This window comes from Gavialis gangeticus, unplaced genomic scaffold (genome assembly GCF_001723915.1).
Source record: "Gavialis gangeticus isolate Ggan-Ray unplaced genomic scaffold, GavGan_comp1, whole genome shotgun sequence".
Lineage (NCBI taxonomy): Eukaryota > Metazoa > Chordata > Crocodylia > Gavialidae > Gavialis > Gavialis gangeticus.
This window is the reverse complement of record NW_017729003.1, coordinates 22053654-22071247: the sequence shown is the minus strand read 5'-3', so window position 1 is coordinate 22071247 and position 17594 is coordinate 22053654. Positions and strand designations below refer to the sequence as shown.

The window sequence follows — 17594 nt, the reverse complement described above, 5'->3', positions numbered from 1 at the left end:
AACCCTGTACCATTGTTCAAATGTTATCCATACCCCCTCTGACTCAGTCTATTGCCTCAGCATTCCCTAACCCGCCAACCGAGTTTTAGCCAATTAAGTTTACGTAGGGCTCCCATAGTGGGATCAGGGAATGTACGGCTCGAGGTGCCTAATAAACTTACCTTTGCTTAGAGGTGTGTGTGTGGGGGGGAGGAAAAGTCCTTTGTAAATCTAGATTAGAACTTGTCTGATAAGTGCTGAGCTGGGTGTGAGGGTTGATTAGCATTTGGAGCACATATTCCCCATCATGCAGTGCTCCCCTGCTTTGCTGATCCCAGAATTCAATGCAGTCTCTGGTTCAGGCTTTCTGTTTTCCATCTCTCATGTAAATGAATGTTCATCTGTTCCCATCTCAGATGCAAATGAGACCTAGGGCAGTTGTTTCACTTTTGTCACCCTTATCTGGAGGGTTTTAGGTGTGTCTCTCACTGCATCTTAATCAGTTTCTGTTTAGGTGGGGGGGGGATTCTTTGTGAGTCAGACAGTCTGCATCCTGCGTCAGGGTTCCCCAAGAACATGGAGCTGACAGGTCACAATGGGTTTGGACAGGGCAGCCCTGGGAGCTTCTCCTGTGGCTTCCCCTACCCAGGGCTAGGCAGGCACAGCCAGAGGAGCTGCATGAGAACCTTCAGCCACCTGGCTGTGCCTGCCTCTCCCTAGCCAAGCCAAACCTCTGAACCTCTCCAAATCAGTGCCAAATCTTTCAAAGCCAATTTGACTGAATTGAATGGGGACCAAATCAAATCACTGTCCTCTGAATTGGCTGAATCCAAATCCAAATTGAATACTTCCCTATTCACACAGGCCTAATGGATATTACTGGACCTCAGTTTTGGCCAAACCCCATTTTGAATGGGGTCTATTAAAATTCTAGCAACATTGTATGGTAGGTATAGTCCTTTTGATCTTAATCACAGATTCTGCACTACAGCCCTCATGCTGCTATGGAAATATACCAGTAGCTATAATGTTATCACTTTTGTAACAGAGATATTATAGGGCTTAATTCTCCTTTCACTATTTATTTGTATATGTATTATCCTATTTCCTGGATTTCAGAATTCCTTTATGTGATAGTAGCTTCACTTTCTTTCTGTTCTGCTCAAAGAACTGCCTTCTGCATAGACTGAGTCTGCGATGCATTTGAGTATGGTTTTCAAATATGGCCTGGAAATATGTTATAGTGTACAGTGAAGGTTTTAAGGGATAAATATAGATTTGACACATTCTGCTAGGATAAAGCAATACAAATGTGGTTTCAGATTTCACAAAATGCTCTGTGCTGGAGGAGTTTTTGTGAGCTTTAGACTGACAAAAGCTTTTGTTAAAGTTTTGGATGCTGTATATTGGAATCCATGTATATGTCTTTGCATTCAGTGTATTTTGCCTTCTGTGAATATAGGTTTGTGAAATGCTTATACAGTAACCCCTGAAAATGTACTTAGACTGTCTATATATTTATTAGGCTTTGTCTCTTGTTTACTATATAGGGCCACAAATGGAAGTATATTTTTGTAAGTGTTATTATATGTCTTTTAATATTTGTTTAACACTCTCGCGTAGGATTCTTTTAAAGGATTCCTTTAGTTTTTGTGATGTCCATTTATCATTTTAATCTTTATCCATTATATATCCAGGCTTCTTAGTGTTTCTGCTTCGTTATAACAAAAACACTTTGCTAGTTTTTGTACTCTTCAGGAGATACACTTGAGTGAAAGATTTACCTTTGGGAAATCTTTGGGAAAAGATGTTAAATTAGCAGTGATGATTATTCTTCAAAGGAAGAAATTAATGTAGTTCTGCCCTCACTCATGCTTGTTGCTGGACATTACATATTTTTAATTTTTAGCATTAGCTTTAGCGATCTTGGTTAAAAAGAACTGACGGCTGGAGGCTAGGTTCTGTTTTAAAAACGTATTGCCAGAAGTGCTTTGTAGTGCCCTCATGTGGGAGTTCTAAACATATCATTACAATCCTGATTTTTTTTTTTTTAACAGAGGGAGGTAGTTAGCTGTGTTAGGCTAATGTTACTAGACCATACTAAGGCCACTTAAAATGTGAGCATCTGTACTATAAAGCTCATTAACATGCTAAATTGCCTCTGAGCATCTCAGCTATGCCACCATAGGCAAGGATTAACTCTGAGCAGTGTTTGCTACCTAGCTTGTTACTTCAGTCTGGTCCACAAAGATGAAATGAGCAATTTTCATTCCTCTAGCATCCCAGGATGCACTACTCCCCCTGAGAAGGGATATAGAATCCAGGTGTCCTGGCTCCTAGCCATACACCTGCTTGCCAGCCCTCTAGTGGCAAGTAAGAGCTGTGCAGTCAAGAAATGGTATTAACCCTTAATGTGAGACTGCTCACAGCATGTTTGAACTTTAAAACTGCTTAACATTCCACAGCTTTAGTATGGTCTAAGTGAAATATGTGTCTTTTGGTCTGAGGGGCTATTTTTTACAATACTCTTTGAGCCCATCTTACATTCATATATAGACATATATAAATCTGTGTTAAATTACATTTGAGGAATCTTTAATTTCTGTTTTCATTTGATTTAAAAAGTCAAGAAATTGTTCAAATAGAAGCTGTGGAGCAAATTCAGCTCACCTTATCCACGAGAATGGTTTTTATCTTTTGTCTTTTTCTGGTGCACTTACAAACTGAATTCTGAATTACTCCTCGTACATAAAAATTATCCCCTTTTCACTGGAAACTTGAAACAAGAAAGCAGAGTCATATTGCTGCATTCCTCACAGCTCTTGGTTTAACTTGAATTCCTAGTGTTATTCATACCATTTCTATCGCCACATATTTAATCTTTGATCTGTTCAATCCCCAATTAATGGGTAAATAATAAAATGAAAGAAGTACATAACAAAATTGTTATAAGCATTTGGTCAGCACAAGCACTGCTAGAGCTATGTAGTGCATGGAAATACAGTGCTTTGTTTTCACGGTTGTAAAGGCCATAGACTTTAAAAGTGATAGTGAAAACACATTGCTACTTCAGCACATTTTTCTGTGATTATTACAAATTACAAATTATTTTATATAATGAATATCAGAGCAACTAAAAAATCATACAGCATGGATAGACTTTAATTTTGGATACAAATAACAGACATTAGACAAGCTTAGACGTCTAATAGACTAGCAGAATCTTAATGTTTGACAAGTACAAGACAAAATGAGAACTTATAATCTTGTAGATTTTTTTTCCCTATACGGTACAGTGAACATTACATAAACTAATACACATGAAGCATACACATTAGAATAAAATTTAAAAGTCTGCAAGAATGCAACTTATTTAGGCAAAAGTATTTAAGGACTATAAAATAAATACAGTCCACAAGAACTAGTATATTAAATACAATACACTAGGAGAGTCTGAGTTGCTCTGGGAATTGGTAATGAGCAGGGACCTGGGTTTTCCATTCACCATGGAAAAATGCGGTAAAACCTGGATTTTTTTCATTTTAAAGAGAAAAACCTAGATTTTCTCCTTTAAAGGAGAAAAACATGAGAAACAGTGGGTTTCCCCTTACAGGCTGGCAGAGTTCCAGTCTGTAAGGGGCTGGAGGGAGCAGGAAGTAGGTGATCAGCAGTGGGTGTCATGTGCATGTACATGGCTGCCAGGCAGCTTGGAGAGCAGCTTCCCACAGGTAAGTCTAGTGGATGGCAGGGAGGGCAGGGGAATTGAGGCCCCCATGATGGGAGAGTTGGGCAGCGCATGGGGCTTAGGGCCTGGAGCTGGAATGCATGGCCACAGGGCTTGGGTGGAGAGCAGGATGAGCCAACAGGTGGCTTGTCCAGGGGGCAAGGGGGGCTGGCTCCCTGCTACTGTACGCACTCCTGGGGGGGAACAGTGCTGCCCACTGCAGGCTTGGGGCTTCTCACCCTGCTACCCTCCATCTGGGGTTTCCATGGCCCAGTGGGCAGTACCCAGTGCAGCAGGACAGAGCAGGGCAGGGAAGCCTGATGCTGCTGCCAGGAGACCTGTAGTGCCATGGTGAAGTGCCCCCTGCCCGCCCAGCAGCAGCGGGGGTGGCAGTGTGGAGTTGTGCCCAGGGGGGACCTTGCCATGATGGTACAGAGCTCCCAGTGGTGGCACTGAGCTTCCCCTCCCAGCCCTGCTCTGCCTGGCCATGCCAGGTCCTGCCCATGGGGCTGTGGAGGCTCCAGGGGGCAGCAGAGCGGGGAGCCCCAAACTCACAGTGAGCAGCCCATGCCCCCCGACAGACTCCACTCCATTGTGTTGCCTGTGGGAGAGGGAGAACTAGACTCCACGCTCAACTCTGCTATGGCAGCTGGGGCTTGGATGCTGCTGCAGGAGGCTGCAGACCCAGTTCCCTAGACCTGTATCCCTGGAAGCTGAGAGCCACCTCTGTCAGGGCTGTGGGTGGGGAGTGAGGTGTACCAGCAGGGCCCAGGGGGCTGTGGTTGGGGAGTGAGGGGTACTAACAGGGCTAGGAGGCTATGAGTGGGGAGTGAGGGGCACCACTAAGGCCCAGGGGCCTGTGGGTGGGGAGTGAGGGGCACCAGCAGGGGTAGGGGTCTGTGGGTCAGGAGTGAGGGGCAATAGCATGGGCAGGGCACTGGCATATCAGGGCTGCTTAGTGTCACAAAGCTGTGTGTGTGTGTGCGTGTGTGTGTGTGTGTGTGTGTGTGTGTTGCTGGGGGGGGGGGTAGCCGCAGCTAGATCTGTGTCCTGGTGAGTGAAGGGGGCAGCGGAGCTCTCTTATAAAAAAAACCCCAAATCAAACACTGATTTTGATTCGGATTTGGAGATTCGGCCAATGAATTGGGCTCAGTTTCCACCAGATTGAATCAGCAACTGAAGCTTTGCACAGCCCTAGTAGGATTCCAAGTTGCTTTTAAATTGTAAACATATCAATAAAACATTGTGTTCAGTTAACACCTATTTGTAATTTCCCGTGCCTTTCACCTGTACGTCGAGTCTGTGTGGTCTTTTCTGGCTTTGCCGTTGCTTTAAGGAAGAAACAAGCTTCTTAATGGGTTGGACCTTGGTCAGTATTCCAGGAGGATCTCTCCTGCCACGTCGTTGCTGGAAAATTATTTTTAATGGAGAGGAAGATGGTTTATCCCATCCCTCCTGGTGCCTTCCTTCAGTCATCCCTGTTGTCCTTCCTGCTTGGGGCTCCACCTCCCCTACACCCCTCCTAATGCCAACCAAAGATGTTGTTTCCTGGGCCACCAACATTGGTATTACATGCACTTTGACATCTTGGCCCTTTGAATTTATGGCGGTGGGACCAGAAGTTATCTGACTTGATTATTCCCTACCGCACTTTTCCTTATTTCAGCATTTTGCCGATCCCAGACTGTTCTGTCCCCCAGCATCCCACTCCCAACTCGAGTTTTATACCTGCCATGAGCCAGTTATTCATTGGTCCTTGCCTTATATGGTCCTGCTGGGATCCAGTCTATGCCGTGGATATCTGATGTCCACGGCATCTCCCTAGGTAGGTTATGGAGCCGTCTCTGGCTGTGACTATTCAAGAAAGCCCCTTCCTGGGGCATCCACCACATCCCTGCACTGGGACTGTGTTCAGGATCTGGCCCCTCTGGGCCAGTTGGGGACCTCACTTCCGGTCCTACTGGCTGATTTCCTGCCGGGCTTTTTATCCCGGCTTTGGGGGTCTGGGCAGTGAATTGGCCCTGGCACACTGCTATAAAGCATGCCCATGCCAACATGGGAGCTGGTCCTGGCTTCTCCTGATTCAGCAGTTTTAAAAAAAAATTTCTTTGCAACGGCATTCCCATCCACCGCGGTTTCATTTTCTCCATGCTCCAGTTCTGGTGTGGTGTCCCACTGGCTCCTCTCCTCGTCTGGCTTTGGTAAATCTTTTCCACATTATATCATAGAATCATAGAAAGTTAGGGTAGGACAGGACCTCAGGAGATCATCTAGTCCAATCCCCTGCTCAAAGTAGGACCACCCCCACCTAGATCATTCCAGCCAAAGCTTTGTCTAGCCAGGTTTTGAAAACCTTCAAGGATGGAGCTTCCACCACCTCTCTGGGTAACCTTTTCCAGTGTTTTACTGCCTTCCTAGTGTGAAACTTCTTCCTAATATCTAACCTAAACTTCCCTTGCTGCAACTTGAGACCGTTGCTCCTTGTTCTGTCATCTAAGTCCCCCTTCAGTCTTCTCTTCTCTAGACTAAATAAGCCCAGTTCCCTCAGTCTTTCCTCATAAGCCATGCCTCCCAGCCTCTTCACTATTTTTGTCACCCTCCGCTGGACTCTCCAATCTGTCCACATCCTTTTTATAGTGAGGGGCCCAAAACTGAACTCAGTTCTCCAGATGTGGCCTCACCAATGCTGAATAGAGGGGAGTACTAATTTCCCTGACCTACTGGCAACATACCTACCAATGCAGCCCAGTATGCCATTAGCCTTCTTGGCAACAAGGGCACACTGCCAGCTCATATTCAGCTTATTGTCTACTGTAACCCCCAGGTCCTTTTCTGCAGAGCTACTGCCCAACCAGTCAACCCCCAGCCTGTACTGGTGCAGGGAAAAAACATGTTTTTTGGGTTCTTTAATTAGAGAATTTGTATTTTTTTTCCCTTTTAATCAGAGAATATGTGTTTTTTAAACAGACAAAACCAGAATCCCTGGTAATGAGATTCTTTCACTTTTTGTTCACCATTTTGAGTATTGTTACCATTCAACATACTGTGAAATGAGCTTATCTCAATCCGCTTTGTAATAGACAAAGGTAATTTAAAGAAACAACTGCTATGATCACTAGCACTAAGTTGTCAATAAAGTACACAATTTGAAGGCATTGCTTGATAATGAAGGTGCTCCAAGATCAATCTGTACAGGATAAAACTATTTTTTCCAGTTTCTTTTTTTCTCTGGGGAAAGGTGAGGGATAGGGTGGGTGAGGGCAAAGAAGGATTAGCATGTATGTTCATAAAACAACTGTGTTAAACTAAGCTACCTACACAGAGTCCAAATAAGGCTGTGCAGGAAGAGTTCAGTAGGTGCACCCAGTGATAGTTACAGTTAGTCCAACATGTAGAAGAACCTTTTGCAAATCTCATGAAGATTCAGTGGAATAAAAACCCCCGCAGGTTATGTCATCTTACAGACTGGGAGGAACAGCAGCAGTGGCATTATTTTGCAGCCTTATCACTTATGGGGTGAGTGAATTCTGTTCCCCTCTGCTGACTTAGCTCTTTGCAGAAGACTCTAATTACTCAGGCTTTTCATGAGAATGGATTTCACCAACTGTTATGACTAACTGGTAAATAACTGAGGATGCAAAGATCTTATTCTGCAAACCTCATTCACTTTATATAAGACCTTATCACAGAGCAGTCCCGACAGTCTTAGTAAAACTGTATTTGGAGTAAGGTCGCTCTATTAGGATTGTGAGACAAGGGAGCAATGTCTGTTCACCAGATTGCCTCAAGGGATAACAAGGACCAACGGTCATAAACTCCTCCATGACTGTTTTAGGCTAGACATAAAGAAAAACTTTACTGTCCGAACCCCCAAGGCCTGGAATAGACTCCCTCCAGAAGTGGTGTAGGCACGTACTCTGGACTCATTCAAGAAATGATTGGATGCTTATCTTGCTGGGATCCTTTTACCCTTGCTGACTTCCTGCCCTTGGGGCAGGGGGCTGGACTTGATGATCTTCAAAGTCCCTTCCAGCCCTAATATCTATGAAAATTGGGTTCTAAGTGATAAATTATTTAGTCACAAAGATGTTCTTGCAAGAATGCAAGTGTCCCTAAATTCAGGTTCTCGTAATTCAGCTTTTCTTCAAAGAGTCAAAGTCAAAGGTCTGTCAAACTTCATCAGGCACAGAACATGTAATAGTTTACTCTCATGCAGCATTCCTGAAGGAGAGCTAATATTTAAAACAGTTTTCCTAGTTTTATTTTCTATTTTCAGCATTAAATTAAAGTGCCTATTTAATTTTCAACATTAAGAGGAATGTTGCTGTAGCATTTATGTAATATAATACAATTCAGAATTGTTAATATACATTTGGAGCATTTAAATTCCTCTTGCATACACTGAAGTAAATTTCATGTAATGGCAAGTAAATTTAAATTACAGACTGGCAATTAAAGGCTTTCATACATTTGAAAATATTTTAGCCCTGTTTTTTTCTCTCTTTGATTACTTGGGGGAGGAGAGGGGTTTCCCCCTTCTTTGATTATCCATGATCACAGAAGCAGGACTGTATGTTTATTATGGTATATTCTAAAGCGGTGATATCAAACTTATTTGGCCTCTTGGGCTGGATGGGTGGTACAGGGCTGGTCCATGAGCTAGATCAGGCCCACAGACGCCTCCCCTTACCCACTCTGCTTACATGCCTGATCCAGCTCATGCAGTACCCAACTGGTCTGATCTGGGATGCCAGCCTGAGCAAGCACCATGTATGGCACAGCCTGGGACTGGCTATAACAAACACTGCATGCAGTGTGGACCCAGCCCCCAGTGAGTGCCACAGACAGCACAGGGCTAATCCAGTGCAGTGTGTGGGTCAAGGGTCAGAACCAGGGGCCAGATTATGGGGTTCCATGGGCTGAATCTGACCTGTAGGCAAAATGTTTGACACCCCTGTTTTAAAGCATAATTGTGCTAAAATGACATATTTAGATATGTTTGACAATTTTTTCCCAACCCTACCACTGGGAAGAACTCCTGATCTAGTCACTAGGTCAAGGACAGTACAAACTTAGTATGGAAGGAAACTGAATACAGAAATCACTTTTGTAATAAGAGTAAGCTATTTAACCTATTTCTGAGTGAAGATGCTAGATTTACACACTACTATGTATCTGAGACAGGAGAGGTAAATGCCAGTGTTATTAAACATAGAATTCAGCACTTCCTTTCTTTAGCTGTATTTAACCTCTGCTCCTTTAATCATCTGCACAACAGGGAAAAGGGATGTGCTAAAATAATTTGTCATGTATGAAGCAATAGAATTTGTTAGCTAGAAGTCACACTGCCAGTTGGAAATAAACAATGAGGCCAAATTTTTTAATTTAAGTTAATTTTGAGTTACAAGTGTTCCTTTTAATTAGATTAATCAGGCAGGCTTCTGTGTCGCAAGCCTTAGGGCTAAAAGTGTAGTTTTGATCCTTTGATTAAATTTGTCAAAAATTCAAAATAGACAAAGTGGCTCACTATTAACATTTGCTTCATTTGTTTTAAATTTTACTTGGCTTTCTCTGGCTCCTGACTCAGCTTTGACTTTCTCTACCCCTGCCCCTGGATCTTCCCTGGAACTTGGAAGCTGGCTCTTTATATTCTCCTGGCTTCTGACTTCAGTTTGCACTCCAGATGACATTTCTAGGATCTCTCTCTCTCAGCTCTACTGGGACCTGGTCCCACATTCCCCTCTCTCCTGACCCAGGCCCTAACCTGATGCCTCTGTACCCCCATCTAGCTGACTTCTTGATTGCCCTTCAGGGTCTACCCACAGACCTGGCTACCTTCATCCTAGCTGAACTCTCACAATGCCAGGGAAAATCACCATGAAGATACCCCTCATCCTTTAGCTCCTGCTCCATCTGTACTGAATGCCAGAAATGTTGCAAAGCTGTTTTCAATGTATGCCCAGTCCCTTTTGACATGCTTATGAGAGTGGCACTGTTTATGCTCACTACCACTCTAATGGTGACTGCATGATATTTTTTCAGTGTATGTTACATGTGAAATGGCTGGAGTATGTTTTCATGTTGGTGCTCCTTAGTGCAGTCTGCTGTGATATAGTTCACAGCTGACTGCTGGATTGGTAGCCTTTGTGAACTGAGTTTGTGGTGTCATTCAAAGAAAGGAAGGATATGGGCAGCCCTTTTGCAGGAAAGCAAGGGATGGGCAAGTGATGGTGCACGGGAATGAAGAGAAAGAGGAATAAAGAGTTAGGAGTCTAGTAAATTTGCCTATTCTCTCTTACCTTGGAATCCTAAGGGGTGGTCTTATCCTTAGAATCATAGAAAAATAGGGCTGGAAGAAACCACAAGAGGACATAATCCAACCCTTTTTTCAAGGATCATCTTCATCTAAAATATCCAGGGGAATGTTTATCTAGGTCTTAAAGGTTAAAATAAACTGTCCCTAATTAACCTTTTTTATATGATCTCACCTGATTTTAGAAACTAGGAAGAATTGTGTTAATACTTGGTTGGAGAGCATCCAAGGAAAACCTTGGCACTGTAGGAACTGATTTGGTGAAGAAGCATATAGTGAACAAGTGCCCCAGTTCAGACCTAGCAGGCACTGCACAGCAATTTTTTTTCAAGATATAAAAATTATGTCCTCGTCACTTCCCATTAGCCCAAGGACATAAATTACACACGGAGGACTATGAACAGATATTATATTTGCCTTAGGAGGGACTGATTTCTCCTGGGACAGTGTGGTTGTTCCTCATGGCCTTGCTGATAAATTGCCATGCCGAACACTCTTCAGCCTTTGCAAATGTGCATTGCAATGCCATAGGTTTGTTTTAGGATTCATCACTACCTTCTCTTCCTCAGCTTCAAAGCAAGTACATTAAGCATTGAGAGTGGTGCCACTTGAGTCAATTCAGGCAATGAAGGTCTTCCTGCTTTTCTACTGAGTTGGTAACATGGGTTAATATAATGACTCACTTAAGACCTCGTGCCCCACCCCCCAACCCTTTACAGCACAGCTATAGAGACTGTGGCCCTCAGCTATAGAGACTAGCTTCATACCCAGAAGTCAAGATGGCATTGTCCATCACACTGAAGAATACACTGGCTTGTCCACCACTTTCCCAGCCTCCACCTCTGCATTCCAATCACATAGTCACTGATATGAAGGATAACTATTTTACCAGATCCCTGACCCACACCCACTGCCTTGGGCTCTCGGTATTCCAAGCAAATAACACTAGCACAGCCCACCACGCCTTAACCCTGCTTTACCTTATTTCTACCACACCTGAGGAAGTAGGTGCAATGGCACTCCTAAGTGACAAGTCATTAGGAAAAGATAAAGGCACTGTATTGTAATACATTATTATTGCAATACACTGAAAGTGCATGAGCAAGGGAAGAAAGTGAATGGCTTTTACATCATCAATGTGGCCATGTGGTCAGTGAAATCTCCCCTGCTAGTGCAATTCCCTCACTCCTACCCACCCAGGTCATTCAAAGCATGTTGCACAATTATAATTTGTGTGCACACATGATGTTTTCAAAGCTGCTGCCAGCTCCACTAGTTGAAAACTGCATAAGCATCCAGGAGTGTTGGGAGGTCCAGGTGACTACCATCCCCCAAAAGCCATTCAAAATGCAGTGCATTTCAACCACTCACTGATCCCTGAATGGAAACACAACATGTATATTAGGTCTGTCCAAAGTTTTGCCAGCTGTTTTGTTTTGACAACATCTCAACTCCTTTCGAGCTCAAAACAGCAAAATTGAAATGAAACAAAGGGTTTTGAAACAGCCTCAAAACAAAATAAGACCAGTCAAAACATTTCAAAAGTTTTGAAACAGCAGCCAGGTGGTGGGAGGCAGGGGAGAGCCACGGCTGCTCTCTGAGCGGCTGGGGGAGACGTGTCCCCCAGGTGAGCTCAGTTCCTCAGCACTGGGTCCTAGGTGGCAGGAGCAGCCTCTTGTCATCTGGCGGACAGATTGGGGGCCCACCCACACCCCTGGGTGGGCTGCGGGGGCTCTGCCAGACTCCTTTCGGGGATTCGGGCCCCTGATCTGCCTGCTGGATCACAGGATGCTGCTTCTGCTCCCCGACTCCTGCTTGACAGCAGCTTGAGGTGCAGTTTCATAGAAACCCCTGCACCTATCTCCTTGAAACTTGACAGATGTCATGTCCTCAGAAGGGGCTACCATCCCAGCAAATTTAATCAGAATCAAGCAAGAAATGACAAAGTTATAGGCCGTTTCCTGCTTCCCCATTATAGCCTATGGATGAAACAATGAAACAGCGTCAAAACAGTGAAACCATTTCAATGAAAAAGAATGGAACAGCGCTTTCAAAATGAAATGAAACTCAAAACCAAACACTGTTCCGTCAAAACAGAAGTTGAAGCAGAACACTGCTGTTTCGCACATCCCTAATCTACATGCCCATCCTGTGATTCCTGGGACCAGAGACATAGGCATAGCTTGTCCCATGCAAGATAAATGCAATGTCTGTTGATACCCTAAGTGTGTTAATCGTGGTTTCTTTCTGACAACATCCCAAATGAATAATTTCACCCTTCCTAAAGTAATTCTTCTGTACATTTAGATGAATAAGGAACCAACACTTTTTTGATCTTTTATTTAGAGTTGATTGTCATTGCTTAAAGCCTTCAAGGGGTGTCTGATTTCAAGTCTTGTTATCTTCTTATGTAATGCTTATTTGCATTTGGGACATCAGGTGAAATGGACTCTGTAATACGTCAATTATACTTTTATCTATTTTATATTTAGCTGTCAAACTAATTCTCTTGCACAATATATTAATAATGTTTTCTTTTTCCCTGATTATAAGTAATTTTAAAAACTGCTTTGTCCCACCCGCTCTACATGGTCCTTAATCTGGGTTGAGTATTGGACCTAGGAAATTTTAATTTACATTGACTTCAGACAGATCAAGATTTCCCATATAAAAAGTTCGTAACCCAGTCGTCTGCAGAACTACAAGTTTCTCACTGATTTCACTTGGGAACACATAGGAAGGTAAACATGAATGCAAAAGAAAATTAACATGAGCAGTTGTCCTAGACAGAGGACTATTTAAAAGTTTTAAATGATATTGAAAGAAATGGGAATAAGTGAGGAGAAGATGGTGAAGGGTGAACCTGTGTGGTGGACAGGAAGGAATTTTTGGAAAAATACAGGAATGGAAGGACCCTGGCTTCCTTTTTTTTCTTTCCCTCAGTCCTATAACTCTTGAAAACAGCCTTTGTGGCCAGATGAAATACTTATACAATATAATATTTATCAGAGGTCAAATAATAAGCTTTGGATGTGTGCAAAAACTGAAAATATTTGTGCATACTGGGTCTTTATATTTCAAGTGAGGTTTTCCTGAGGCTTTTAGCAATTATTGGAAGGAGAAACATTCTCAGAAATAACTAACCAATAAGGAATGTTGAATTACTCTGATATAGTGCTGGATTGCTTATGTATAAATGCACTGAATTATAATGAAGAAATTTCAGGAGAAATTTATAGTATTGCATTTGGATGAAATTTTATGCAAACAGGTACCTAAGTACACCAAGCCAACTAAAAATATTTTGGAAGCCTTTCTGAATATTGGTATAATGGTCTTATTCCATGTGACTTTCATGGTTCAAGTCCTTTCTTAAGGGGGCTAGATGACATTGTGTTACTGACGATACTATAAATTTTTAACTGTTGGGCATTAACAATTGCAATTGACAGTTAACAATAGCCAGTTCTGGCTGCTGTTGTATCACAAAGGAGAACGGAAAATAAATTTGCTTTCATATTACACCCAAACCATTTTGTGCATACCTAAGTATCCCGCACAACATTTTCCCTTAATAGCCTTTATTTAAGAGATGCCCAGAACTGAAAGTGGAAATGCTAGATGCCAAAATTAATATCCATTGACATTAGTACATAGGAAAGTTTGTACAGCACCTGTCAATGTTTTATTTCTGTCTCGGGCAGAAATTCCTGCTCCTCCCCCTCTCCCTTTTTGCAGCTTGTATTTTCTTCCCAAATTTTAATAATAAAAAAAATCTTTAGACAAATGGTATTGTTTGATATTTGATTAGTTTTTTTATTGTTTTGTTTTATAGAGAGAACAGTAGATGCCCCATGGTAATTTACAGGGGGTGGGAAATCCATGCTGGTTATGGCAACCTAGAGTATTTGGGTTTTTCAGGGTTTCTAAAAAATAATATATGGATCCAACTAGAAGTGTTATGTTTCAAAATATTAGTGCATCAGCTATATTGGAAAAGGCTGAAATTGTTCAAATGACTTCAGTAAAACAATTTGGACTACAGTTCTCGGAATGCTCATGAAACTGACATGCCTACATGTTCTTAAAAAGTCATAATCCATCATTCTGAGGTTGGATCAATGGATTATGACTTTCTGATGTCAAATCTGTGAATTAAAGCCTTTTTGAGTACTGTTTGCTATCCAATTATTGCTCCTATTCATATATTATAAATCATTACTAGTTCACTGAGCAGTCAGCAGTTTCTATTTCCTAACATTCGAAAGTGTACTTTTTAGGCTTTGCTGTGTTCCCAGATGCTGCATACTGAGCAATCAAAATTGTGTGTGCTGACGTGGTTGAAAAATAAAACTTCTATCACAGCAAACTGGTTAAGGAACATCCTGTGTTCCTGAGTCTTGTAGCTTGTTCTCTCTTTAATTCTCAATATAAAGAGAATTAAATTTAGATTGAAACAGATCCTGTCCCGTACCTGCACAAACAAAAACAGCACAATAAATTAGCACAATAGTTGTTAGTATATATCAGCTGTATTTGGCAGTTCTCACACCTAAGCTGTTTTCAGGATGGCATTTTTGATAAGGTAGATCTGCCTCTGATTAAATTTGCTAGTGTGCTAATTTTAGGTCATAATATATATGATAGTTGCTATTACACTGGAGTCCCTTTAAATTAATGTCTTACAGACTAATACATTTAATTCCAGTGTACCAAATGGGAGAATGAACTAGAAAACTGATCTAATGAAAGCTGAAAATGCATTACTGTCATTGTTTTATATATGCCAAATCAAACTGGGTCTTAAAACATAAACATATTAAAAGAATAACTGGCAAGAGACAATGCCTCAATGTTCAGTTCTGCTTCCTTAAAAATCCTGAAATTAAATGCAACCATATCATGTTGGATCATATTCTTGACAGATTTTCTCAGGGTGTGTGTCTGATCTGTACATGAATAAGCAAATTTCAGATTCTTCCACCTGAATTTTCTTTGTACTGATGATCCTTCATTAGATGCTACTTTTCCCTTGAAATTGCTAATAAGAATATGTTTTCTGAAATGGTACAGGTGATCGCTGTGCTGCCAGAGGGGCTGCCCTCACAGGAGACTTCAAACAAGAGAGGTAGTGCGCTCTGGTGAACATGGGAGTCCTGTATTCTAGTTTTTGGCACTGCAACTAATGTGCTGTTTCAGCTTGGTCCAGCTACTTCATTGCAATTTTTACTTTGCTTGTCTTGACTATTTATATTTTAATCTATTGGTAACAAAAACTGTCACAATGCCTTTTTCAAAAGTAGGAGCATTATCTAGTTTTCTGGAGCTAACTTCCTATTTAGGTAATTATTTTATATCTACCTAAATTTATCCTATAGTTTCAGTTGTATGTACTAGTCATCATATTCTGTCTTAAAATATTTCAGTGTTTCTTTAGCCCACTACTGCTTGCTTCTCAAGAGGCCAGTAGTAGTTTTTCAGAAAAAAAATTAAAATTGACTTGGCTCAATATGGTTTGTTGGCCAAATTATGTTGGAAAATTTTAGTTGGAACTGTGTTTAAATAGTCTGTTTCACAGTTACCTAAGCCAGGTAAAGGTATGGTGTATGATAGGTGAAACCTAAAATTCAATCTTTCTGCTTGTGTTTCTAAAATGGTAAAAATTCTGCTCATAGGAAGTCAGTGGTAAGATTTTCGTTTCATTTAATGGGAACGAGATCTAGCTAATTTGATGACTTTCTGCTTAAAACAGTTGACCATTAGATGGAGACATTGAATTTTGTGTGTTAGAGGGTGTACAGATGGTAATCAAATCCACCAACTGCTGCTTGTGTTTTCTGGGCAACTTGCCAACTTACTGGCAGTATGTTGACTGGAAAGCAGACAGTGACACACTTTGATCGAAATACTTGTATGATTATTTTTTTGTTGTAATATTATTGGGGTTTTTTAAATGATAAAAGAGATCAAGATGTGTATCTTGATCAAAGAAGGCTGCTCTCTGCTTCCCCATCAGCAACTTCTAATTTATAGAAATCAGATTGCATAGAAAGTAATCAGCAAAAGGTTTGAGCTCTCTCTTGTTCTAGTCACTGCCAGGAGATGCTGACAAGTGAGAAAATTAAACTCAGAGATGGGGGGGAATACATAGTAAAGCACCAATTTAAATTTATTTTTGAAGAATTCAGTTTTAATAAAGAAGTTAATTAATGTAAAAAATTGAGTTAAAATATTCAAACTAGATACTATGTTCATTCTAATAGGAGTTTGAACCTATCTGTGGTGGTACTAGCTTCTTTCATGCTAAAACCATGAGATGAATGTAGTGTAAGTAGACAAATCCATTTGCCTAGCATTCTAATATTATAAATGCCTAAGTCTGTCCGTCTGTCCGTAATACTTTAATCGTGCTCTGATGGGCTGACAAACAACCAATCAGAGTGTGAACAAGTGTTCCAACAGGAGCTGACAACCAGTGGAGTGCCGCCATGATGGTGGGGACACAGGGGATGGGGGGCGGGGGCAATGGAGAGGATGGAATGGGGCACTGCCGGCCTCACGCCCCCTGCCCTGCTTCCTGCAGTTGGCAAGGATGGAGTGGGGGAGGGAGAGACCACCAGAGCTGGCCTCACCCCACATTACTCCTTGCAGGTGACAGTGGCGGGGGTGGTGCAGGGGGGAAGCAGGGTTGGGACACTGTGGAGGGGGCCAAGCCACAGCTCTGGCCTCAGCCCACACTTGCCCCCTCCGTTGTCACCACCTGCAGGTCCCAGTGCCTGATGTGGGTTGGGGGAATAGTGGGAGAGCCTCAGCGGCAGTGGTAGCAGTGGGGGGAGGGGAGGAGTGGGCCCAAGCCCTACGCAGGTGGGGAGGAGGACTGAGTCCGAGTTGGGGGAGAAGCCAGCCCACCACAGTGTCGGGAGCAGTGGGCCCGGGCTGACCTGGTGGCAGCAGGAGAACAGGAGAAGGGGGCTTGGATCTGACAGGGGAAGGAGGGGTGTGGGGGAAGAATGGGCCTGGGCCTAAGGGGGGGAAGAGGCTCACTCCTTCCTTCCCCCAGCTGCTGCCGTATCAGGCAGACCTGCTGCTCCCCCCCACCATTGTGGCAGGCTGGCTTCTCCCCAGCTTGGGCCCAGGCCCACTCCTGCTCCTACTGCCCCTCCTCCCCTGCTGGCTCTGAGCCTGATCCTCCAGTTCCCCCACCACCGCCGGGTTGGCCCAAGCCTGCTGCTTCCCTTACCGCAGAGGGCTGGCTTCTCCCCACCCTCAGGCCCAGTCCTCCGCTGCACAGGCCCACTCCTTCCCTCCCCCCACCTCTGTGGAATGGAGTAGGGGAATGAGCCAGGACTCCAAGCACCAGCAGGTAAAAGGGGAGCATGCCTAGAGAGAAGGGTGCATGGGGCTCCTTCCCTGCACGCTCCCCACCCTGGTCATTCCTGATGGGCAATTGGCTAGTATTTCATAGGGGCAATAATTGTTTTGGATCCAAATTTTTAAATAGAACTTCCTGATGACCACTTAATTTTTCCACAGGGAGTTTTGCCCCAGATATCATGTATTAGTATATATGTAAATGCT

The 17594-nt window shown here is 42.8% G+C and overlaps 1 protein-coding gene across 1 annotated transcript in view; it reads left to right on the top strand.

Annotated features, from left to right (window-relative positions):
- The window catches only part of CUNH10orf107 (chromosome unknown C10orf107 homolog), a 158426-nt gene that overhangs the window by 71421 nt on the left and 69411 nt on the right, over nt 1-17594 (top strand). The window contains exon 6 of the mRNA XM_019507902.1: nt 5838-5904. Within this exon, the coding sequence (XP_019363447.1) occupies nt 5838-5904 (67 nt within the window). The remainder of the gene's footprint in view (nt 1-5837; nt 5905-17594) is intronic.